General features: G+C 37.1%; 1 protein-coding gene across 2 annotated transcripts; it reads left to right on the top strand.

Moving 5' to 3' along the window:
- Positions 1-7,767: 7,767 nt before the first annotated feature.
- LOC117417467 (calcium-binding protein 39) lies at positions 7,768-25,202 on the top strand. Of its 2 annotated transcripts, none has more exons than XM_034029634.3 (9): positions 7,768-7,991; positions 13,254-13,414; positions 15,904-16,068; positions 16,952-17,070; positions 18,846-19,014; positions 19,709-19,768; positions 19,941-20,006; positions 20,385-20,528; positions 20,938-25,202. In XM_034029634.3, exons 2-9 carry the CDS (start codon positions 13,301-13,303, stop codon positions 21,124-21,126), a joined length of 1,026 nt encoding a protein of 341 aa, XP_033885525.1. In that variant the 5' UTR covers positions 7,768-7,991; positions 13,254-13,300; the 3' UTR covers positions 21,127-25,202. The 2 variants fall into 2 exon arrangements, with proteins under 2 accessions (XP_033885525.1, XP_058890315.1); XM_059034332.1 differs by lacking the exon at positions 7,768-7,991 and adding an exon at positions 8,552-8,626.
- The last annotated feature ends 85 nt before the right edge of the window (positions 25,203-25,287 follow it).

The following is a 25,287-nucleotide window of genomic DNA, read 5'->3' as shown; positions in this document are numbered from 1 at the left end:
GCACGAATTAGCATGTGAATAAGAGCCCTCTCTGGCTGAATTATTTTCCCACACACTGGGTCGATCCCACAGGCTCCCGCCCATTAATCAGGGCTGACAGGTCACTGCTCACTTTCAATAGCCAACTTGCCCGCCCAAAGAGGCGACAGATGTCCACCCTAGAACCCTTTACCATGGTGAAACCCTCTACCCTCCAGTATAAAAAACAAACAAAAAAAAACGGTTGTTCGAATCTTATTTTTTTTTTCTGAAGTTCCCAGGGAGTAACACGAGTCTGTAATTACTTCGATTACACCTGGGATTTGATTCTAATGAACTGACGACATTGTACCTACAATACACGAAATCTATACACCCGCAGGCACTGAATGAAAACCAGGTTGCCATTGTTTATCACCCTTCCTGCTGGTTTTTAAGTCACTTCACCAGTTCTTTAGAGCCGCATCGTTGTCACGGATAGTTTGTAACGTCTCCCGCCTTAAAGGGGTGCCAGTAAGCGCTTTGAGCCTGTTCTCTTTCCTCTTGTGTGGGTTTGGGGCTCACAAACAGCTTTCGCTCAGTGAGTTCAATTTGCGATATAACCCCCTACAAATAAAAATGAAAATGCTTCTTCCTGGTATGCAGTCACTTCCTGTGTGGTTGGTCATATGGCCATATTGCTGCTTCATCATTTGAATGAATCTGCCCTACAGCACAGGAAGTACCAGGAAGCAGCTGCGTTTACTTTTATAGTTTTGACTTTGAAATATCTGCATGTCCTAGAAGTATGAAATGCAAGATTAAAGGGTGACGCTTTACAATAAGTGTCTCTAATTACTGTGTATTTACATAGGAGTTACTTAGAAAAATGCATGTGGACTTACACGTAATTACCATGTTATTATGCACAGTTACAATGTACTTAATGTGTAAATCTTTTTGCACAATCGTATCAGAATGGGGATAGGGTTCGGGTTATATCGCGCTGTATATGAGTGTGTCTCTTCGATGTTTAGCCCATCCACGTGAATTACACCCCTTCAGAAACTAACCATCCTTATCAGGTCCTTCCTAACACGTGTTGATTCAATACCGTAGCCACAATTCCGCGAGTGTTAGTCCCAGCATTCCGACGATGAAAACATACATTTTGCATCCATCCATACATAATGGATACATACATAAATGCACACAGTAAATATGCTAATGCTGTCTCTGTTTGCCGTTCAAGCATTTGCATAACCATCTGACTTTTATAAAACGACCACCGTTAACATCTGTTATGAACTATTAAAAAGAAAGAAAGAAAGAAAGAAAGAAAGAAAGAAAGAAAGAAAGAAAGAAAGGGAAACAAGTCCGGTAAGTTGAAGAAAGTGCGGCAGATGTCGATGGATTCTCGTGGGCAGATGTCCTTCTCCCCCAATAGTTTCTTTAGGAATTCACGACCACAGCTCTGTTTGACCGAAGACACGCGACTGCCAGGCGAATGCTGGAACGTGGGAAACTGCACGAAACAATGGGCTTTATTCAGACAACTCTAATAACCGTGAAGTGTAATAACCCCGCGGACAAATGAACAGCGAGCCTGCTAGAAGCACCCCGCGTTTAACCCCCAAGTGGCCCTGGGTAAGGGAAGGGAGGGGCGGTAGCATTTCATCTCAAGGCAGGTGCAAGCGACCCAAAGCTTTTTCTGTGCAAGGAATATAACCCCGGTACACAATGATATTTTAATGATATACAGATATTTCCAATGACAATGCCATTTCAATTGGTGGCATTTAACCATACATGTTGTATTGTAGATATCATAGAGTCTTATTGAGTATGCCAAGCTATAATAATATGCTGTCTGTATGATAACCCTTATATGCCTTGACTTCAGTTCTTACAACAACAACAACATTATTATTATTATGTGTTTAAAACACGTTTTAGATGTTATAAAAACATCTCTTACGATACTTTGTTTCTCGTTATTTATATTATTCTTACAATTGATATGTTACTTTTATTAAAACAAATAATCATACAATGTATGAGGTAATGAGGTAAACCGAAAGTATAAATTTAACTAAAACCGTTACGAAGAAAACCATAAAATGCTATCCCATGTATATGTGCGGTCTCCGGCGCGGGAGATACGCGCACGCAGGCTGTCTTTATTTACCTAAGTTCCTTTCTAAATAGTTTTTTTTCCACCGCATTAGTGTGGATAATAGGGCCACTATTACTAAACAGCATATGGAGGGCAGAGCGCTGCTTTGCAAGTGAATGATATGCACGTGTCCATTGTTGGGGATGTGTTTGGAAATGGTGGGCAGGTCCTGAACTTACACATTCCACAGCTTAAAAGTACATGCACTTCATATGTACTGTACAAGTGTTGGCTCCTATTAGGAAGAACGATGTGGGGTTATTTTGCCGTATGCGTTAAAACACACCGTGTACTGCGCTTGCCCGGGCATGCGCAAATGATTTTAGTTCAGAAAACAAGGAAACCTCCATCTGAAACGGGTACGATGTACTGAGTTTGGCCCTTAAAGTTCTTTTTAATATCATTTATTTTCACAATTCAGCAGATTTATGTAACTGATGAGCAACGCATTGGGTTTTCTAAAATTGTAAAGATATACGTTTCTGTGGATGAGCTGCAGTTTGTCTTGTTTGTATAGTGATTTGTGCAGCAGTCAATCACAGCTTTGACGGCTTACTATTTTCTGACGTTAAACGGGGACACCTACCACATTCTAACAACCACTTTCTGAGCCTACAACAATTTAACATACTGCAACTAAAAACATAGGCCTACAATATGCAAGTTCATGAAGTTCATTGGTTAATAGAAAAACATACATCCAAATGTATACTTGCAATTATAAGTAAGCCTGACTATGAATAATAATAATAATAATAATAATAATAATAATAATAATAATAATAATAATAATTTCTAAACACTACATAATCGCAGCACTTGCATAAATGACCGATTATTGATCATTAATCATATTATATAACGCATCCAGGACAGGCTTAAGCACATGTATTAAAAACCAACCAACAAACAAACAAAAAATCCTCTTTAAGAAGTTTGCGAAGCCACACGGAACGGCTGACCCCAAATGGGGATTTATGCTCAGAAGGCAGGCATGCGAGTACTGGCAGGTGGCCGGCTGCATCTGCGAGCCTTTTGTAGAGGAAATCTGTCATTGAGTGCTAAATACCTGTAAATCAGGATTTGCAAAAGAGAAAAGGCAACTCTTTTGGAGCCTCTCTGATGTGTTTGCTCCTGAGTGAGGGGGGGTGTATTTGAAGCACTGAAGGCTTTGCTGCATGCAGATCTCTGGGGATGCCAGCAAGAGGGAGGAAGGACAATGCAACAAATATTATTAATAATAATAATAATAATAATAATAATAATAATAATAATAATAATAATAATAATAATAATAATAATAATAATGACTTTTATTTATATAGTGCTTTTCATTGCAGGAATCACAAAGCGCTTAACAACAGAGGAAGAAAAAATAGAAAAATACATGTAAAACAATAAGCACAATTACAAAAAAGCCAATTGATAAAAATATGTCTTGAGTCCAGATTTAATACACGCCCCTGAAATATGATGGGCCAAGGTCATGCAAAGCCTTAAAGTCAGCATCAGGATCTTGTAGTTTATTCTGAATTTTACTGCTAGCCAATGTAATGATGCCAGGATTGGCGATATATGCTTTGATAAAAATTACAAGACACCTGGCCACGCGACCCGCACGCTCTCTGACCTTTGCCCCGAACATTGTGTTTATTATTTGTTTTTGGATAATTGGGCGCGTTCTGATTTTCCTTGCTTTGGAATGGGAGAGGAGAGGGGCTTAAAGCCTGGAAAAATAATAACGCGGAATTGCCCTTAAAAGGCTGGTGTGGAGGTCTGGCTTAGAAATGAAAATGCATTCTTTGTTATCTGACTACTTTATGCAAAATGTTTTACCCAGATAGTCTTTCCGTTACCGAACAATGCATTGCAAAGCGTGTTTCATTCTGGGGCTTTTATACTGTATAACCCAATGGTTAAACCTTCTGCTATTTAAACAGGACTGGAGCAGTAAAGAAACTGATTTTAGACACAATACTGGGTTTATCTTGATAACGTGTTACATTCCATTTTCAACATTACATTATCCATCCTCAAGACCATTACATTAGACAGTCTGCAGTTTTGTTGGAGAACAGTAGGTTTTAATCTAGCTGAAACAATTGCATGCATCATTTACATTGGATTTCATCAGAGATTTAAGCAAAGGAAGGCTGGAGGTGTTTTTTTAAATTTTTTTTTTTTTAATTTAATGCTATTCCAAGCTAAGGCTGTTCTATGCTTAAAGGAGATTCTTACCCAGTCTAGCCATTCCATCGCTACCCTGTGCCTTAAATAGATGATAATATTATGCATGCCTTCAGACAGTGTCAAAAAGTCAAGGCTGTCTGGTGTGAAGCTGGGCATTCCAAACCAGAATTGTTAATGCAACCCCCCCCCCTTGCTTCAGAACCAACCCTTTTTATTTAAATTAGTTATTAATCAAATGACATTTTCATTTCAAATGTTTAATCATTCGAGCAGCTCTTATTACAATTACTCAAATAGTGTGTGTAATTAATGTGATATGCACCCTGTCTAAAGGTATTTTAACATTCATTGAGAAGCTGCTGTCTAATTCGGCTATATTTTCAAATCTTTTCCTCCAGTCTTTAATAGGAGTTCATTAAAGACTGGACTAAACCCTTTGTATTTTAACATAGACACGTGTCACACAGGATCAATCAGAAAAGTGTCTGTGTAGTTGCAAGAGATCTAGTGAACAGGTACTCTGTCCAGGGATATGTGATTTACGAGATGGTGCTGGCATCTGGTAACAACAGCTCTGCATAGCTGTTTGTGAACTCATGTCACAGCACCTTAGCACAGGGTCTGCTGAATTGAACTGAACACACTATACAGGGAATTGCAATACGAAACCCTTAGAATAAAGTGTAAGAGAAGGTAGCTGCACTGTAACTGCTCATTATAGAGATATTTAGAGCTATATCTATTTCCTTATTAAATACCACATATCTTCTGACTTATTTTTGTAAAAACTGTATAGGAATTTTAGCAGTGCAGAGATGCCAGATGTTAGATGAAATAATTATCGTTCCTGAGATTGTTGTTTTTTTCTTTTTTCTTGTGGATGAGTTGTATTGCAGTGGGGGTTCAAGGGATGGACGCAACTGAAAGTTTCTAAACACAATCAGAAACCCTTTTATTAATGGCAGCGCAAAGGGGCTTGAAAGAAAGAACAGTATGGTAATGTTGAGAAGCCATCTGGCTAATCAGGGAGGCTCACAAGCACTACTCATAACTTCCAACTGGTCATATAAAGGGAACCGCAGCCTTACAATGTCTTAATTTGTCAGATAACTGTTTAAGCACAGTGTGCATTTGTTTTAATATAAAGCAGAATGTGTTGCTGCAATGCTTTTAATATATTCCAACAGTTAAACTCATACACCCTTTTACAAATATTTAAAACATATTTATATATGGAAATATGTCCATAAACCTGAGACCACTTATATGTTTTTTTCATAGTGCAGTAGGGACAAAGATTTTTAAATTCTGCCCACTTCTTTAGTACCATCTGGCCACGTGCCTCTATGCATTTGAATTAGCGTGGGAATGGCCACACAACAAAGAGCCTTTTCACCATCCATTTCTTTCACTTCTACAGCCTGACCAGATTTAGGTTTCTAATTAGGATGAATATCATCGCCACGCTGGGCTGCTTTTCTCTTGAGCAGACAGCAAGCCTGGGCTAAGTTAATTACTGGGTGGTGTGGTAAACACTGCTCTGGACTTTGAAGGTGAACTAGTTGTGTTGCGAAAAAAAGAAGACAACTGAACTCTCTACAGTTTATTATTTCCTTCCATCTGCTGATGAATGTGCCCTTATAAAAGTTTACCACAATAAATGTGCAGTCTTTTTGTAGTTTTCCTAAGCTTTTCCTATGGTTATACTATGCATAGTTTACCATGGTTTGCCCTATTTTTTTTTAAAAAAAATTAGCTTTATCATGCCCTACAACAAAAAGCAATGCTGCTTGGTAATGATAAGCACTGTCTGATCCATGATAGCGGAGCAGTGGGCGTCCTGTGAGAGTTGCTCCATTGAGAGATTCAGCACCAGCACGTTCTTGACCCTGTGGGTCTGCAGTACATTCTGGAAACTTTGATTGTCTAAAATAAAGCCTTGTGATACTTCCAGGCAATGTGGATAATATATCTGCTTTCACTGGAGTACCGTTGTGTCCTTACTGTTTGTGAATTGACTTTTCCTTGGTTTTCAGTCTGGGTCCCTTAAATCCCTTTCTATTATTTAAAAAAAAAAAAAAAAACCTAACTGTAGAAAAACACAAAGTACACTATCCTGGTGTAACTGAATGGAAATACCCAATACAAAGACTGTACCACAGTGTATTTAAATGAGCTCCTTCTCAAAGCAAAGCCTAAAAGGTTTTGGGTTATATGCAGATTATGATGTTCTTCCCTAAGCTGTCCCTAGTGATGTCTGTAAACCAATAGATGTCTTTTCTGCTCATGTGAGGTTTAAAGAGCCCAGTTGCTGTTGATTCTTTCCCACTGTAACGCTGATTGTGTTTGATATGTCAAATCTGTAAAACAATACTTGAAAAACAAAAGAGCTGACATCCACAAAAGACAGGCAAAGACCCTTTGTAATGTACTCCACGCATACTGTATCCACCCTGCTTAATTACTACCAAGTACATACTATATATATATATATATATATATATATATATATATATATATATATATATATATATATATATATATATATATCAATTGATCATCAATTTGTATGGCAACAGTGTAAACAATTGACATATGTATTTATGTTCATATAATTGTGTAAATACGTGTTTAATTAAACTTGGCCCCTAAAAACGATTTTCATATATATATATATATATATATATATATATATATATATATATATATATATATATATATATATATATATATATATATATATATATATATATATATATATATATATTATAAGCCTTTGTGGTATGTCAGTACAAAATCTTCACGGCACTGCAGCAAGTACAATAACAGTATCACGGGCTATTTAAAAGAACCCAGCTGTCTTTACAAGCGGATGAACGTTCAATGAAAACGCCCTAATGTAGTAGCTGCACTCTCATCACAGCACAGTTCAGCACAGGGGCGTGTGCGACACCCTTCCGTCTAGCGACATCTTGCGGTAGTTACAATGTACAACACACTTTTGTAGGTTTTTTCGGCATACATGTTTAGGTCGTGTTTTTCATGGTATGCAATCTATTAAATGATTTGCATTTACTACAGCTTGTTGTTTTTGCAGCTTATTATCACTATTTATTCTGATTGCTGATTGACTGAATGAAAAAGAAACAACACACACAGCAATTCAGAAGATAGAGAAAATGACGCCTGCTCCCCCTTGCGTAAGTAAACAAGAACTACAATATACAGTTCAGTACATCGATTGATCGTTTAAAAATGGTTAGTTCAGTGAATGATACTAGAAAACATTGTTTGCAGAAATATACTGTATACAGTACAGCTTTAGTGATTTACATCGTCTTTATACATAATCGTTCATGTAGGCATGCAACTGCAAATGCTAGAAGTCTGACTATGCATGCGAGTCAGTCTTTTGCAGTCGTTTTAAAATCGAGAGGGTTAGGGTAAGGGCTGTGCGCAATGTTGTTGCTGTGAGAGCGTGGGACTCTAGGCGGCAGTAGAGAGCAAACAAACGTGCCTGCTTGATCATTAACACAGCGGAAATCGACGCAGCACTCGCATTGACAATTCAGACACATTGTGAGCAAGAGAGATAGAACAAAAAAAAACACTGCTATACGCACGGAGAGACAAGAAAACAATACAGAACCAGGAGGTTTCTAATCAGGTGGGTTTGCATTACGTATTTACCATTCTAGAGTATCCAGGGAAAATAACAGGGCCGGTAGTGTTGATAAGGGCTCGTTAGACTTATATTTACTATCTCACAAACAGAAAGAGCGAAGTTTTCTTTTTTTTTTATTTTCTTCTTCTGCTGCAGGTTCACAGTCCTGACAAGGCTGTGTTATCATCTCAGAAAAGATCGAATTGTACGTGTAGATACAAAAAAAAAAAAAAAAAAAAAAAAAAGCTTTTATTTATATGTCTGGCTTGTATTACGAAAAACAAAAAAAGCGAATGCCATTTCATAACGTGGAACTAAAGTACAAAGTGCACTGAAATGTAGGTTCTGTTGAGAGGAGATTCAAATAACCCGATGCGGTGGGAATTTTTTCCCCAGATGTTTTAATTTAGGGCCCGGTTCCGCGAGGCCTACTGTTCATCAGTGTTGCACCAAAGCAGACAGTTTTGCGGTTTCCATCTCGGTGATCACATATACAAATACAAAGCTTTCAGTATTTTTGGTCGCAGTATATTAAACGATAGCTTTTTTTTTTTAAACCAAGTTATTTTCAGCAATAGACACCCACGCTGACTCTACTGAATATAGTCTCATTGATGGCTCCGCCTTTTATTTGATGGGTGAGTGCCCGGTTTTTCTGTTTTGTGTTAATTTTAAAATAGCTACTATTTAAAACAAAAAAAACTCGTCATGGCTTGTAAATTATGCCCCAGTACACTGCGCTATTCGTGTATACAGATGTAGTGAAATTCAATACACATGTAGTGATACAATGGTATGGTGGAGGAACGCGTACAGTAACCAGTTTTAATCTGACTTTTATTTTTAACTGCATTTGTATCACAACTGTAAAGTAGCCAATATGCTACTCGTACTAGTAACTGCGATGTCATAGAAAATAGTAGTTTATGGTTACCTAATAAGACTCCTATATTGCTCGTAAGTTATGTTATTAAAGTTTCTGGGATGAAAATGTTCACCTGATAAATATATTAATATTATCTGGACCGATATGTTTTTTAAACAGAAGACTATGTTGATACACGGTATGTGGTAAGTGCCTTATCTGGAATATACACCGAAAACCAAGTTTGATGTTGCAGGGATTTCAGAATTTGAAGTTGGTTTGTAGCTCTGTCTTTCCACGAATGAAGACTGGGTTTTTACAACAGTGCGAAGACCATTCTAGGTGCACACACTGTGCAGTTCAGACCAGACTAGTCAATATGGATTTGTGGTCATTTAAGGACAGGGCTGTTGGAAAAGAATTATTTACTCTGTTAGATGTGTTGTTTTACCTTTACTGCTGTTCCAAAAGTTGCTGCTAGTTTTTGGTAGTAGGTTCTTTACAGTAAATATAATTGATTGGCATGGTTATTGGTTTATGTGTCGGCTAGATTGAAAAAAGTAATTACTTTATTGATTTTAAGATTTTTTTAACTGCTTTCAAATAGTTTTGTTTTATGCACAGGGCATAAACGCCTCATTTCATTAGTAGCAAGTTTCTTTGATATGCTGAAGATGTGGTGTTACCTGGAAGAGCCGGGTAGGCAAAAGTTTACATGGCTGGCTAATATTATAGGGACAGTATGTGTTTCAAACTCCATTAATTTTGGACTGAGTGAACAAAGTAAAACTTTAAACAACAAACAGCTAATGTATGACCAAGGTTGGTGAAGCGAGGCCTAAGGAACTCCATGTGCTTCAAGTGTCCCAGAATAGAATAGTGATGTTGACCATGGATATAACAAGAAACTGGATTCAGGGAAGTGGTGGATACAGGGTATGCAAAAAGCTCTAAATGAAACCGGGTCATTCCATGCCAACTCATCCAGTGTCGTTGGCTGCCCTTATCCAGATTTTTATTTTATTTATTTATTTTTTTAAATTTCCCCTTCAACATGTGAGCTTGCAAAGGTCAACCTAAAGTGAGAAAGGGACCTTGACCAGAAAAATCACCCGGGTCTCAATTTAGATGCTACCACATTTGTGTAGCACCTCGTTCTACTCGTGTTGAATAGGGCATTTCAGAATAAAATACTAGGAGCACCCTACTCACTTCTGGCAAATTGCAAGACGAGAGGTAATTGAGGAGTTTTATTCTTACTGTTTACCCTGTAGGGGATGTGGGTCCTAAAATGTAAGTATTGCTGTAAGAACTTTAGGAACCAGTCTTCCAAATTCAGTGAAAAACTTTTGGTTTCAAGTCCCACCACTGGTCATTAAACCCCCTTGAAATATGAATTTGTGCTATTGGTACCAAGTTTAGGCCATAATAACTTGTGTGGGGGGGACTCACCCAAAGATATGTTTGGCTAGATGTGAGTTCTACAAGCATCAAGCAAAATATGTTGGTATCCAGGGATTTTGGATTTTTTAAGTTGCATTTGTCAGAATTCGAGCATTGCTTATGGCCATTTTGGTGAGGCTAAAGTACCACACAGTTCTATCCGAACTGGCTATTTTAAAACCCAACTAAGTAAGGTTTTGGTAGTTTCAAATGAGTCAGCATAACAAAGAAGTCCCAAGTCCCATGCAAGTTCATAACCCCTCAGCTCTACGCTAGTACCAGTGGAAGCACACACTGTTACTTTTTCCTCTAGATCAATCCTCAGAGAATGTATAGTTAAAAAAATAGCCAGTTTGGATAGAACTGTGTGGCACTTTAGCCTCACCAAAGTGGCCATAAGCAATGCTCGAATGCATGACAAATGCAACTTCATAAATCCAATAGTATTTTGCTTGATGCTTGTAGATCTCATCAACATCTATCCAAACATATCCTTGGGTGATTTTTTGGAGTCACCCCACGCAAGTTATTACTGCCTAAAATTGGTACCAATATCACAAATTCATATTTCAAGGGGGTTTAATGACCAGTGATGGGACTTGAAACCAAATGTTTTTCACAGAATTTGGAAGACTGGTACCTAAGGGGCTTACAGCAATACTTACATTTTAGGACCCACATCCCCTTCAGGGTAAAGGGTTAGGCTGAAGTTTGAATAAAACTCGTCAGTTACCCCTCGTCTGGCAATTTGCCAGAAGCGAGTAGGAAGCTCCTAGTATTTTTTTTCTTCTGAAAAGCCCTATTCATTACAAGTAGAACGAGGTGCTACACATGATGGTAGCATCTAAATTGCACCCAGAGGGAATTTTTAATGGTCAAGGTCCCTTTCTCACTTTAGGTTGACCTTGACTTTGCAAGGTCATAGGTTGAAGGGGACATTTAAAAAAAAAAAAATGGCTATAATTTCTGAACTCAGCATGTCAGAAAACCCCCAGGTGAATTTTTCTAGGAAAATCCTGAGACGGACGGGCAATGAAATGTCCTTTTTCTGGTTGAGTTGGCGTGAAATGACCCAATATTGATCCTTCACCTGAAGAGAACAGCAAATAACATTTCTAGTAATAAGCCAATGTTACATTACAAAGAAGAGGTGAAACAAGGATAAATTCTAGAAGAGTTCAGAGCCAACGCCCTGTACGGTTGACGGCCACTTTTGATTTAAATATACCTGAAAATGCCTTTGGCTCTTCCAGGGGCCCTGCACATGCATCAATATGTACTAAGGTCTAGCGATTTATTATTATTATTTATTTGATTTTAAATAACTTGGGTCATATTTTCATGCACAGAACACTGTATTGATATTTTGGTTTTGCAATGTGTCCTTGTTACTTTCAAAAATGCTAGCTAGACTGCTTACACCCTCCCAGGGCTGTAAGAATCTCACTCGCTCAATGTGTTCCTGCAGCCCACTGGCTATACTTTGTGCCTATGTGCACACTCGAATGTGCTTTGGCATCTTGCAGGTACGCCAGAATTTGTTTATTAATATCTACATTTATCTCAGAAAATGAAAGAACAGGGATTTAATTAACAGCGTGAAAAGTATTAATGAAAAATGCTGTATGGCAAAAAGCTTTTAAAAAGAGTTTAAGTGTTCTTTGCGTATGCATGGGAACTCACAATGGAGGAGAAATCTGCAGCAGGGACAAAGGGGTGTGTGAACGAGTTCAAAGGTTAGCAACAACGGCAGTCTATCTTCCTGCTAGTGCCAGTAATTAACTGCTTAAGGAATTGCTAACAGCAGAGAGCCTCAAACGTGTGAATTGGCTGTGGAGAGGGGGATATGAACAAAAAAAAGATGTGAGCAGAGTAATATGCTAATTAAAAGGGATGAATGCGTTTTTCAGTCCAGTTTGAAAGGATTGGTTAGTGTGGTCTTTTTTTTCGTTCCGAAAATCAAATGTTTCTTCTGCTAGACAGATGGCTGTAAACGGTTCACTGTGCTGTTTTAAAGTTAGATCAGCAAATTAAAATAAAAGTTCAAAGTTTGACAGTTTTAAAAAGGTCTTGGACATAGAATGTGCTGTAAAATTAAAGGAAGACATACCAAGATACGTGGCTTTCCATTGCAGCGTAACTCTCACAGAAGTTGGTGTTTTTGAAATTATGTGAAAGAAATGTTGTGAGTTAGAAGCATCATGATGCTTTACTATCTGGCATAACCAAACACAGGCTCGAGTGAGCTCCTGGCTTCTTGAATAAGGCTGCAATATCAGCTGTTTCTATAGAATGCCTTTTTATTCTAAATGGTGTGATTGGAGTGAAATATGTTTCCCATGTACTGTACCAGACAGGATGTGTTCCCACACGTATTGAATGCAGAGGCACCGCAAACACCTGTCAAACATTTTGGAATTTGCACAGCAAGTCAGTGCTTGCCTTTTAAACCTGTGCCTGCAGCTGTTCTGCACCTTTCCAGAGAGCACTGTGCATTTTGTATTTGTTAGCTGAGATCAGTAGATTTATCTGATAGTACATTTGTTTTATGAAAAACACTTGCTGTACTACTCTATGAAAAAGCAACACATTGCATTTTGACATTAAAAAGCATCTGTTATCACACTGTGCTTCTGTGGCCATGCTAATGACTTGGTGGACCTTTCTTTATCACGTTCTGTGCTTGTACTTCAGTAGTACACAGATAGGACAGAGAGGATGATAAATGTGAACAAAGACATTTCAGAAATTTGTAAAGTCATGAATGGAATAAATCAAAGTTGATACCCATTACAAAATTTGCTGTAGCTGTCCGCATTTTTTAGTTATGTTGTTGATGCCGGTATGTATGGGTTTTTGAGTTGAAGCACAAAAATGCATTCCAGTTACTGTAAACCAATCAACTTTTTGACTGCTTGTACTGGGTAATTGTAACCCTTGGTTTGTATTTTTTTCAGGTGGATAGAGTGCTGTTCAATAGAGAGGCCCAACTGAAGCAGCAGCCATGCCATTCCCCTTTGGCAAGTCCCACAAGTCTCCTGCAGACATTGTGAAAAACCTGAAAGACAGCATGGCAGTACTAGAAAAACAAGACATCTCGGATAAAAAGGCAGAAAAGGTACCATAACCTTATGGGTTTTATATATATAAAATCTCTATCTATATGATCTATATATATCTCTTTTTAACTACGGTATGTCTTAAATGGGTGTTTAGTGTTTATACAGTACAGTTGATTGACTGTACTGCATGTTTGGCCACACAGATGAGACACTGCAGTGTATAATAATGTACGTAACTGCACTCTATGCCAGATACCCCTTTATCTTGCTTGTCACGCTCACAGCATGCTTCATATCTAAAGATCTTTCAGATGCTGGATGAATCAGCTATGCCCGTCCCAATGGCTACGTACTGTTCTTGAAAGGTGACATTTCTGAAGTACAGTCTGCTATATGGTATAACTAGATGTGGCTTTTTTTCCAGTGTACGCAAAGGACCTGATTACTTCTTTCATTATTATATTAACCACCTTTTTTTTTTTTTTTTAACGGTTCATAGCTGTATTAATGCAGGATTATGTTCCAGTGAATCCATAGGACACAGCCCTCAGTGTTTATAAAGATGGGTCATGTGATTTGTAACCTCTCAAGTCATACAAATCAAGTGCACAATAATATGTCTAGAAACATGTACTTGGTTTAAATCTGATGTTTCTCTGTTTATAGCAATATTGTAACTGAAAACAGCATGTTTGTGTTTGGTTGCACATACAGTAGCTTTTTAAACGTTGTTTAACTTCAGAGCCTTTCTGTTTGATTTAAGATAACTAGAACTGTTGTCCGTTCTTCTAGAAATTAAATTTCCTTTGCATGACTCTTTAATTCCGTTAATTCAAGCAAAAAGATCCTTGTCGGCAATTAAGTGGACAGGAGAATATTTCGTTTAAGTTCAGTTCTTTCAAAAACAAAATCCTCTGAAGTGCTTCTGCCCTGGTCAGACGTCAAACTTTTTAGTATCAATCACGCTGCTGTAAAGTGCTATCCTGGATCATGAGCATTTTAGTGACACTTTTTGTGAACATACAATAAGCAATGTACTGAACAGTGGGAGAATTAGCTATTAGCTCCGACATTCAAGTTCCCACAATTAAAGCTGTTTTGTAGTAATTGCTTTGGCCTGACTATTTAACTTAAGTGAACATTTAAGTAAGTTACTTTGAGACAGCAGTTTCTTGTAATGTGGTGCTGACCTTATTCTTTCTTGATTACGCCCAGCTGTACATTTGTAGAGGTTTCTCGTCATGGGTGCATTGCAAGACATAATTACAAGACTTGGACTCAAATTGTGGAACCTGAAAAGGTTAAGCATTTGTGTATTGTTGTAATGTTTGGTTACAGATACTGTGAGCTGAGTATGTAGACATTCGTTATAGACTTCGGCTATAACGAACCCGGCCTCTGGACAAATTAAAAAAAGATAACGCACACTGTCAACATCCCGGTCTGTACGCACGTGAAGTCAACTCCCTTGTCTTGATAAACAGTGTGTGCTGTTGAACTATGCCTCTGAAATAAAAATAATTTTATGTTGCATCAAAGCTGGAAACTATATTGGTCGTTTGGAGAAAAAAGAGGTTGTCAAAAAGCACTGTTTTTGGCTTGTTCAGCAACCATGCGGCAAAGCAAAACTGATTAAAGAAAAAAACAACAACAAACAAAACTTGAGGATCTGATGAACTTTTCTTGTCAAAAGTTTCATGTCGGGTTGATTTGGAATAAAAAATCAGTTTGGGATTCTTGCATGTTGGATTAAGATTTGGTGCACTTTGAAACAATTCATGTCAGATTGATAGATTGATGTTGAATAAAAGTTCAGTTTCAATTCGGAATTGTTGCTTTTTCGTTTTAATTCTGTAACGGATAGGATAAAGCAAAGGTAGAATACTGCATATGTGAGACGGACAGGTACATGTAATTCTACTTGTATTCACAATCTCATCTCATTCACTTATTCCAACAGTATCATTCATTTTGATTGTCCTTTCTGTATAACAACCCCCGATATAACGGACAAAAGGCTTAGACCCCAACAGGTATGTTATAGCGAGGGTGTGCTGTTTTCTCTTTCACAGACCCTGATTAGCACTAGTCTATGGCAGTGGTACTCAATCCTGTCCCTCTAGATCTAGTCCAGTCCAGGTTTCTCCTCCAAGCTGGTTCTGAAATAGTTACTTTAACCTGCTAAGAGGCAATTAACTAATGTAGGACCTGGTTGGAATAAAGACCAGGACTGGAATAGATCAAGGGCCAGAATTGAATAGCACTGGTCTAGGGTAACATTAGGTCATCCTAGATTAGTGCTAATCAGAGTCTGAAATCACCCATAAAACTATTCATTTTGTAACCTACAGTAAGAAGTCCATTTAATCATTTTGATTTGTTTCAGATTGAAAATCTGTGCTGTATCTTGACATACATTGTTGAACGACTTGTAAAGTGTACTTTGGAAATGTTGCAATCGCGGATGCAAGTTTAAATTGAACAAAATCTTAAAATTCTGTTTCAGTTTGACTATTTTAGTTTAAATGTTTGTATCTTTCGTTAGGCAACAGAAGAAGTCTCAAAGAACTTGGTGGCCATGAAGGAGATCTTGTATGGCACGAACGAGAAGGAGCCTCAGACAGAAGCAGTGGCTCAGCTGGCCCAGGAGCTGTATAACAGCGGTCTCCTTAGCACACTAATAGCAGATTTGCAACTCATTGACTTTGAGGTGAGGTGAAACCCAACAGAGGAGTGGTTGGTCACAGCGTGTTTAACTAGAATAACCTGCCCATGCTGCACTTCGTTGATGCTAATTTCATTGCCAGAAAGGTTTTAGGTTGAGGTACTGGTTTGAAGTAATCTGTTTTAAACTGAAGCCAGTACAATTAAACTCTGCCTTTATTGTAATTCATTATTAACCTCAAATACTTTTTTTTACTTCTACTAAAGTAACCCTACTGTTTTTTAATAATGTTTTCACAGAATGCTTGATCTACCACCTATCTTTTTTTTTGTTTTTTGAGGAGTCAATGTTTTAGCAGTCTCTAGTTTTTGTTAATTTTTAAATATCTTTAAGTTCTATGTTTTAAAAAATATGTACTTATGGGAAGTCTTCCATCTGTTTATTGAGGTTTCCTCTTGTTCTAAATTTTGCAGATGCAATTTCAATATTCTTATAAAGATGTGTAAATATTCTAAGGCTACTGTGCAAACTGTATTCAGAATATAGAAGAAATTGCTGTCCGCCTTCCATCAATTTCAATGTTACATGAAATCCATTGTGGGGCATGTAGTAAAATAAATAAATGGTGTATGACCACAATGTACATGTAGCCTCTCTAGCATACCGTTTATCCAGTCATGATGAAACTTGCTAAAGACATTGTGTAGCACAATTTTATTTAGTGTTTCAGAATCTGGGGATACACAGAGGCAAAGTTTATTTTGCATTTTTACATGTGTGCATACACAGACTGTAGTTCATGGTGATTATATGACAGCTGTTCATGATGTGCCTGTGGCTATTATTGGAATGGCTTAGCAATACCAAATGTCTAAGAACAATAATATTGATAATATGCATTATAACTTTATTTTCTTCTTTGCCACAGGGTAAAAAAGATGCTGCTCAGATTTTCAACAATATTCTCAGAAGACAGATTGGCACAAGGACCCCTACAGTAGAATACATCTGCACCCAGCAGAACATACTTTTCATGTTGTTAAAAGGGTGTGTACAAATGTCTTTTGAAACTTTTCTTTTGATTTTTTTTGTTTTTTTTCTTCTTTTGAGAGGCCTGTGACAAGTAATTTTTTTATAATTGAAATTAGTAAAATAGTATGCTTCAGTATTTTACAGTTAAAAGGACACATTTAAACGTGTAGACCTTTCCAGTTTAGTTTGTACTAATAATCATTAAATGTTTTGAAAACCTCATTTCATTAGCATAAAGGCATTTTTCAAAACGTTGCTTTTGATTTACTGTGTTCTTGTTTTCCAAATTTTATTTCCACTTTTAATTCAGTTGAAACCACAATTTCCTACCACAAGGCCACAATGTCACATCCTGTATTACAGGCCTTTTAAAAACTACATCTTCACAGTCGGAGATCATTTCTTAATCCTAATTCTAACAATTTTAGCTTGTTGAAAAGCCTCTTCTGTAACAAGTAACTATTTACTTCAATAAATGTAAAATGAACAGAAACCATTTTGTTTTAACAACCAGGTTTATTTGTGTCATGGAGGGGGACGGCAGAAAACAAATGCTTTTTAAAATTCCAAGGTATACCTCCAAAAAATAGTTTGTGAATAAAAAATAAATAAATAAAAAAACAGGAAACTTTTGTCTTCATAATTTATAAAGGCAAGTTGTTAATTTTCAGAATTATAGAAAAGTCTCAAAAGAAATCTAGATAATAGGGAACTTCGCATAATCATACTTGACAGGCTTGTCCAGTGTTTGCATCCCCACTGGCAGAAACACATCTTCCTTTTAGTGGTTTACATTATATATGGAGAGCCACTTATCCAATTCTGAGGAAACTTGCTAAGGAATTTCTTTAGCACAAGTTAGTGTCAAAATCTGCCGGAAGATGACTGGATTTCACAAGAGACAGAGTTTTGTTGAACCTTGTTAGGACATTCTTTGGCACAAGTTATCAAGTGTATCATAATCTAGGGGTATATGGAGGTAATCATGTGTAACACCCCTTCATGTTTAAACCATGCTCTGGAGATGCCATCCTCCTTATGTAAGCATCATGGGATGCTTTTTGTTTCTGTTCAACAAAAACTTTTTTTTTATTTTTTTTTTATTTTGATAAAATGGTAGCTGTCTGGTCAGGAGATTTCTGTCTGCTTTTTAAAGATTATAATGCAATCCTTGTTCTGCTGTCCGATTTAAAAAAAAAAAAAAAAAATTATGAAAACTACTAGATGAACTTTACAGACTGAACAATGAAGTTGGAGATTTTTAACAGACCAAACTTATTAACTTTTTGGAACACAGCAGTGTTGCATACAGCAATATTGTTTTGTAAGGGATCTCAGTGTATTTTTTGGTGACACTAGATTTAAACATTGCCTCACTGTTAAGATCAGTTTCATCCATGTGTAAGTAATCTTTTAAAACATTAGCAGTCCGTATGGAATTCCAACTAGATTAAAATTAATTAATTTTACTTCTGTAGTTATCCGAGTACAGTCAGTTTGGGAAATATAGCTTTTAGATGCATGAATTTCAAACCAAACATCACTGTAGCTGTTTAGTGTAATTAGTCATACAGCTATCCAGTCAATCTTAAAATGGCGTTGATTGACAAAATTTGATTCATCAGCAAAAAAGCACTTTTTTTTTTGTATTTAATCCCATTGCCTCTTTTTGTATATTTCATATTTGTCGTCGGACAGTTCACATTGCAAATCTGGGTTTCCAGAAATACCTGTATTTAAAGTACAATATAAATAACCGTTTTTTAATTTTATTTTCTTTATTTCCACAGATATGAATCTCCTGAAATTGCTTTGAATTGTGGTATAATGCTGAGGGAATGCATCAGACACGAACCATTGGCTAAAGTCATCCTGTGCTCTGAGCAGTTCTACGATTTCTTCAGATACGTGGAATTGTCAACATTTGATATCGCGTCTGATGCGTTTGCCACGTTTAAAGTAAGCTAGGGTATTTAAATACACATTCAGCTTTGTTTGGTGCAGACATTGTGTGTGTGTGTGTGTTTTAAGCCTTTTCTACGTGGTTACATATTGCAGTGCTTAGTTTTACTGAAAACATGTACCCCCCCCCCCTTAAATAACTTGTGCTAAAAAAAAATTTCTGGGGCTCCCGAGTGGCGCATCCAGTAAAGGAGTGCAGGATGTGCCCTATAGCCTGGACATCGCCGGTTCGAGTCTAGGCCATTTCACAGCCAACCGTGGAAGTGAGCTCCCAGGGGGTGGCACACAATTGGCCGAGGGTCGCCCGGGGGGGGGGCGGGGAGGGTTTAGGTCGGCCAGGGTGTCCTCGGCTAACTGTGTACCAGCGGCCCCTGTAGTCTGGCCAGGCGCCTGCGGGCTTGCCTGTAAGCTACCTGAGCTGCGTTGTGCTCTGACGCTGAGTCTAAAGTGTGAAAAAAAGCGGTCGGCTGAAAGGCACACGCTTCAGAGTACAGCGTGTGTTCATCTTCGCCGCTCCCAAGTCAGCGCCGGGGTGCTGTGGGTGAGCTGAGCCTAAAAAAATGAATTGGCCATTCCAAATTGGGAGAAAATAATAAAAATAATTGGCAACAACTAAAAAAAGAAATTACGAATGTAATCATTTAAATACTGACATGCAATTATTATTATTATTATTTTATTTTTTTTCAAGGATTTACTTACAAGACACAAGCTACTGAGTGCAGAATTCTTGGAACAACATTATGACAGAGTAAGTAGTGGAAACCAATGGAGGTTCTGACTGCTTGTGTACTTATTTTTAACTTTATATATAATGACAGATTCATTTTCCCATTGTTGAATGTGTACTGTAATCTCTGTATGTGCAATGATGTTAAATGTATTCCTGCTTTTTTCTTCTGTTTCTTTCTTTCTCATAACAGTTCTTTAGTGAATATGAGAAACTACTCCATTCAGAAAACTACGTGACGAAAAGGCAGTCTCTGAAGGTACTTTAACCCTTTTCTTTTTCTCAAGTCTTCTTTGTGGTTGGTTGGCACTTGCCAAAGGACACACCAGTAGGCAGTGGCTGGGCTGAGATTTTAACTCTAGGATCCAGCCTGCTTTGTTTCAGTTCTTCTTCTATCCAGTAGACCACTCTGGTGTAAGATTACGTTCAAAGCACACGCCAGGCTGACACATCTCTGTGTGGAGCGGCAGTCTGTCTCTGGGGGTGAGAAAAGAATACATGTTAACTAGCGCAAGAATGACTATTTAGGTTTATAATTGAGGAAAGATTTTTCCTGTATAACGCTTTTCAATTAATTCAATGGATGAATAAACAAACAGGTTCTGTTGTTAAAGTTCCCATTCTTCTTGTTTTTCAGTTGCTTGGAGAGCTCCTTTTAGATCGACACAATTTCACAATTATGACCAAGTACATCAGCAAGCCAGAGAATCTGAAATTAATGATGAACCTTCTAAGAGACAAGAGTCGCAATATCCAGTTTGAGGCCTTCCATGTCTTCAAGGTACCAGTCAGCCTCTTTTGGAGAATAAAGACGGGAGCAATTAAAGTAGCCTGTTCACGTGTGTGCTTGTGTTTTAATAAATATATTAAAATTGTGTCACTAAATACAAATTGGTATGGGTTACATTTCAGATTAAGGTCAGTTTCACCTGAGGAGAATTGTTGATGCTAGATGTTTCCAGCAGTTGCTGCAATTATTTTATTTATTTAACAGCCACAAGAGGGCACCAGAACCTCACAAAAGTCCTCTGTTTGACTTGTATGACATTGTTTTAACCATGGTGGCGTAACCATTTATTCATCCAATTGGTTTCCATGTTAACAAAAATGATAATCTTACCAAAATCCATACGGCTTTTTATGTGGATAATTTTGTTTCACTTTCCCTTCTGATTTTGTTGTTTTTACAGGTGTTTGTAGCCAATCCCAACAAGACCCAGCCCATCTTAGATATATTGCTGAAGAATCAGGCAAAACTTATTGAGTTTCTTAGCAAGTTCCAGAACGACAGGACCGAAGATGAACAATTCAATGATGAAAAGACCTACTTGGTGAAACAAATCAGGGATTTGAAGAGACCAGCCCCACAGGAAGCATAAACCTTCATTTATTAACCGAAATTACAACCGTGAAATCAGCAACTACTGTTAGATATTGAACATTAAGCACCCTTCAATTCATGAGGAGTATTCCTGCTAATCTGCTGTTCAATGAACATTTTTTTCTTATGTTTTTTTGGGTTCAAGATAAAACTACTGCTTTCTTGCACATTAGAACACAATGTGGACTTATTACTGAAGTATTTAGTTATTCAAGCAATGCAAAACAACTTTTTTTTTTTTTTTTTAAGTGTTTTCTAGTACATTTATTAAAGCGCACAAACAGATTATAGCGTGGGTTTGTAAAGGAAGGGTTCTGGCAGTTGAATTTGAAAGGTTGCATGCCTTTTAAAATCTGATGGTTTATCAGTGTATTTGCCCCTGCTTTCTTTTGCTGAGTGTTGAGCACACCTGTGATCTGTGCTCACCTTAATGCACGCGCATTACAGTATTAAAATAGCTACAAATGTATGCCTTGATTTAAAATTTTAAAAAGATTGTGCTTTATCGTAATTAGATGGGGAACTTGCAACTACAGACTTGTTTTGTAAAAGAAAAAAAAAAGTTTCTTTGTTACAAAATGAACCTTCATGGATGTGAAACAGTCAAACAAAATGAAAAATGTGCATATGCCTTTATTGCTTTATAGAATTATTTGCAGGTGATGAGATTTGACAGTATGTAAGTTGAGCTATTTTGTTTATTTTTATTGAACACATTTTCAAAAAGTAGCGAGAGCAGTGGTTTTTGCAATTGATTACAGCTTTTTACTGGTTTCCTTTGTACATAACTCCTTAGACGGCTCATTTCTGCTTAAGATATGACTTAATTTGTACAGCAGAGGAATGTTATTGTATTAGTGTGTAACTATTAACCTAATATTGAGGGTTTATTATTTTTATTTTTTTTCCCAAATGACTGTGCATATATGATTGAATATTTCTGCAGATCACAATAATGCTGATTTACTTGCAAAGAAAGTGTCATCACTCCAGACAGGTTAACATTAAGAACTAAAACCTTGTCAACTGGAGTCTAACGAGGCTAAAACCAAGGCCAACTGAAGAAGGTTCATTTATTCTTTTTTGAGATTTTAATTGGTCTTCAGAAAAATGTCAAGTTCTGCAGTAGAAAACAATGACAGTGGTTGAGCATATTTCTTTATCGTATATCCTAAACATTTGAGACATTATAAAGATTCCAGTACAATTGTTTGTTGCCTAATTAGTAGTAAGATGCATTCATTTGAGCACTTTAGCAATAATAAGGTATTTAAAATGTCTATTCAGATATATATTCCACAGTTTTGGCTACTTTACTGTATCTAAATGCACATAAAGTTCATAATGAAAATTGGCACGTTTTTACCAGTGTCAAAATCAGTGTCTTCTATATGTGTGAAGTTGTTTTTTCAGCTTTATTTAATACATTTTCTTCAATATGCTTTGTAAAATGAAGGTGCCAAAAAAAATATGCTGCATCCTTTAAGTACATTTTATTTGCTGCCATAAACCTTGTTGGAGAAATGTTAGTGCAACCTAGAGCAAACTTGTAGTTTTAACTTCTGAGTGCTGTTTACAATAGAAATTCAAACTACATAAAAGAAAATCACAAAAGATAATTTCCTGTTTCGTGGAACCCCACTGACATAATGTAACTGAATATAAATGAACAAAATGTGTTCATTATAAAGCCCCATGCTTTCTACCTAGAACTAGTTCCTGAAATGTGAAATAAAATGGTGCAAAAAAGAGCATTATATATATAATAAAAAATAAAATATATATATCTCCTAAGCTAAAACAAAATTATTAAATTGTAACGCTATAAAAGGCATTTCCCATTGCATATATTTATAATGCCATGTTCTGCAAATTAAAAGGGTAACTGCAGAATATTCACCAAACTGTTGTACTGGAGTCTGAAACTGACAAGAAAGAAATGTAGTTTGTATTAAAAAAAAGTCTGCTTTGCCGTTGTGTGACCCAGCAAAAAAAAAAAAAAAAAAAAAAAAGCATTTCATGTCTATTAAGAAAATTACAATTATTGTCAAACAATCTGGCTTCCCAACCCTCCAAAAAAAAACAAAAAAAAAAACAACAAACAATAAATTTTGAATACATTGATCATTCATTTTTTATTCTTATTTGTATTTATTTTCTGTGTTATTATTTTTCATAATAAGATAAATAAGATGTTTGTAGAGGTTTCCAGCAATGTCTTAAGGCTCACGTATTATGGTCATGTGACTTTGGTTTCTGGATGATTGACAACCAGACACTTGGAGACAGTGTCTTCACATTTGGATTACAGCTGTATTCCATTTTACCCAATCAAGTTCCATTATCGGTGTTGTCCAATAAAAATGAACATTTCACTGCCTCCTCTATTTTATACCAGTGACACACACCACACACATTTGGCACACAGTTATAATCTTATTCTTTATGATTAAGCTGGTTCTCGTGATTACAGCAGTTTTGCAACCACATTTGTTGTAATCTCAGGCTGTTTTATATTATTGTTTTAAAATATATTATTGAAAAGAGGAATGGATTATAGATACCAAAATTGTCAACCTTCCCAGAAGTATCCATACATGAAAACAGTGCAGTACTGCATGTCCCTGGTCCTTCCGTTTCACTGGACTATCCTGCTTACTCAAATTGAAACGTATTCTTTGAGGTGATGGTTCTCAGTCTATAGCAGACAGGTGCAATTGTGGCACAAATAACTCATACCTGTTTCTGTAAATGTTTGGAACTCATATTTTTAATTAAGAAAAAAACGTGTTTACACTTACTTGCACCAATGCTTTAGTTCAATGTTGCTGTTATGAATGTCTATGCTGAGCTTCATTATTGTCGGTATACTGACTGTGATTAACTTTGTAGTATGGGCATGCATTAGCACTGATGACATAGTTTGTGCAGTACTTTAGCTATTTAAGGCTAACCACTCAGGTTAATGGTTTCAGCAAATCCAATTAGACACTGTAGCTTTAGGAATGTATGTGGTTTCTAGCCTGGCAGGATGCTGCCAATTTGAAAATACAATTTAAAAGTAATAACCAACCAGCATTTTCTCTGTCTACCCAGATTGTAATTGCAATTGATTAAGTGCCATTTAGAGCAGTCAGACGAGAGTCTGCCTCTTAGCTGGCAGAATTTCTGATTCTAGAAAGCATTGTAAAGCTTCCACTAATTTTCCTAAATTGAAATACATTTTGCATTGTACATTTTATATGTAAAAAAAAAATGCAATTAGGGCAACATGGTAAAAATATGTATTTCAATATTAACTCATTTTCATTAAGAAATAGTTCTGTTGTCAGATTTTGTCCTACATACAGACTATACTCAGTGAAAGATAATCTTTTCATTGCTGTCATCTGAGATTGCTTCTCTTATGCCTGTGTTTGACAGAAATACAATGAGTTTTGGTTGTAAATCTCCCTCCCGACCTGTGAGGGCGCTAAGCAGCGAAAGTAGAGTTCTTTGGATGGGCTGGCCTGACAGTTCTTTCCCCGGGCTGGGAAGTTGGTCAGTCTGGAAGAAGGGGAGACTCAGTTGCAAAAACGTATTGACCCGGAATGGAAATGACGTAGCAGCTGCAGATAGTAGACAGCTGCACTCGTTTACCAAGGGGTCATGCGTGATAGCATAAAAGGGGACAGAGAATCACAATCTACTCCTTCGCTTTGTTTTTTAGACACGAGAGACTGGAAGGACCGGGAGAAACCCCTAAAAACAGAAAAGTATTTTGTTTATTTTGTCACTGTTAGTAATTGTCTTTTGTTTTTGTAAATCACTAAACTGCTAACATGTATCCGGAGCTGTCGGCTTGGGCCAGCACTACCCGGAACAACACTACACCACGAGCACTACTGCACACACCCAGACTGGTGACCGTGTACTGTATTATTGTGGGGTGGATAACGTGTGTTTATTATTTGGACTGCAATCCATTTATTATTGTTTCTTCTGTGCTTTACAGATTGGTGTGTATTGCCGGAGGTTTATTGTTTGGTCGCCAGACCGGGAGTTATAAATAAAAGACCTCCTTTTCCAAACGGATTACAGTTTCCTGCTGTGTGATTATTTCTGCACTGTATCACCTCTGCACCTGTTTCCAATCAGCAGCCACTTTGCCACACCATGG

The sequence above is a fragment of the Acipenser ruthenus genome, chromosome 12, assembly GCF_902713425.1.
Source record: "Acipenser ruthenus chromosome 12, fAciRut3.2 maternal haplotype, whole genome shotgun sequence".
In the NCBI taxonomy this organism is placed as follows: domain Eukaryota; kingdom Metazoa; phylum Chordata; class Actinopteri; order Acipenseriformes; family Acipenseridae; genus Acipenser; species Acipenser ruthenus.
This window is presented reverse-complemented; position numbering and strand designations above follow the sequence as displayed.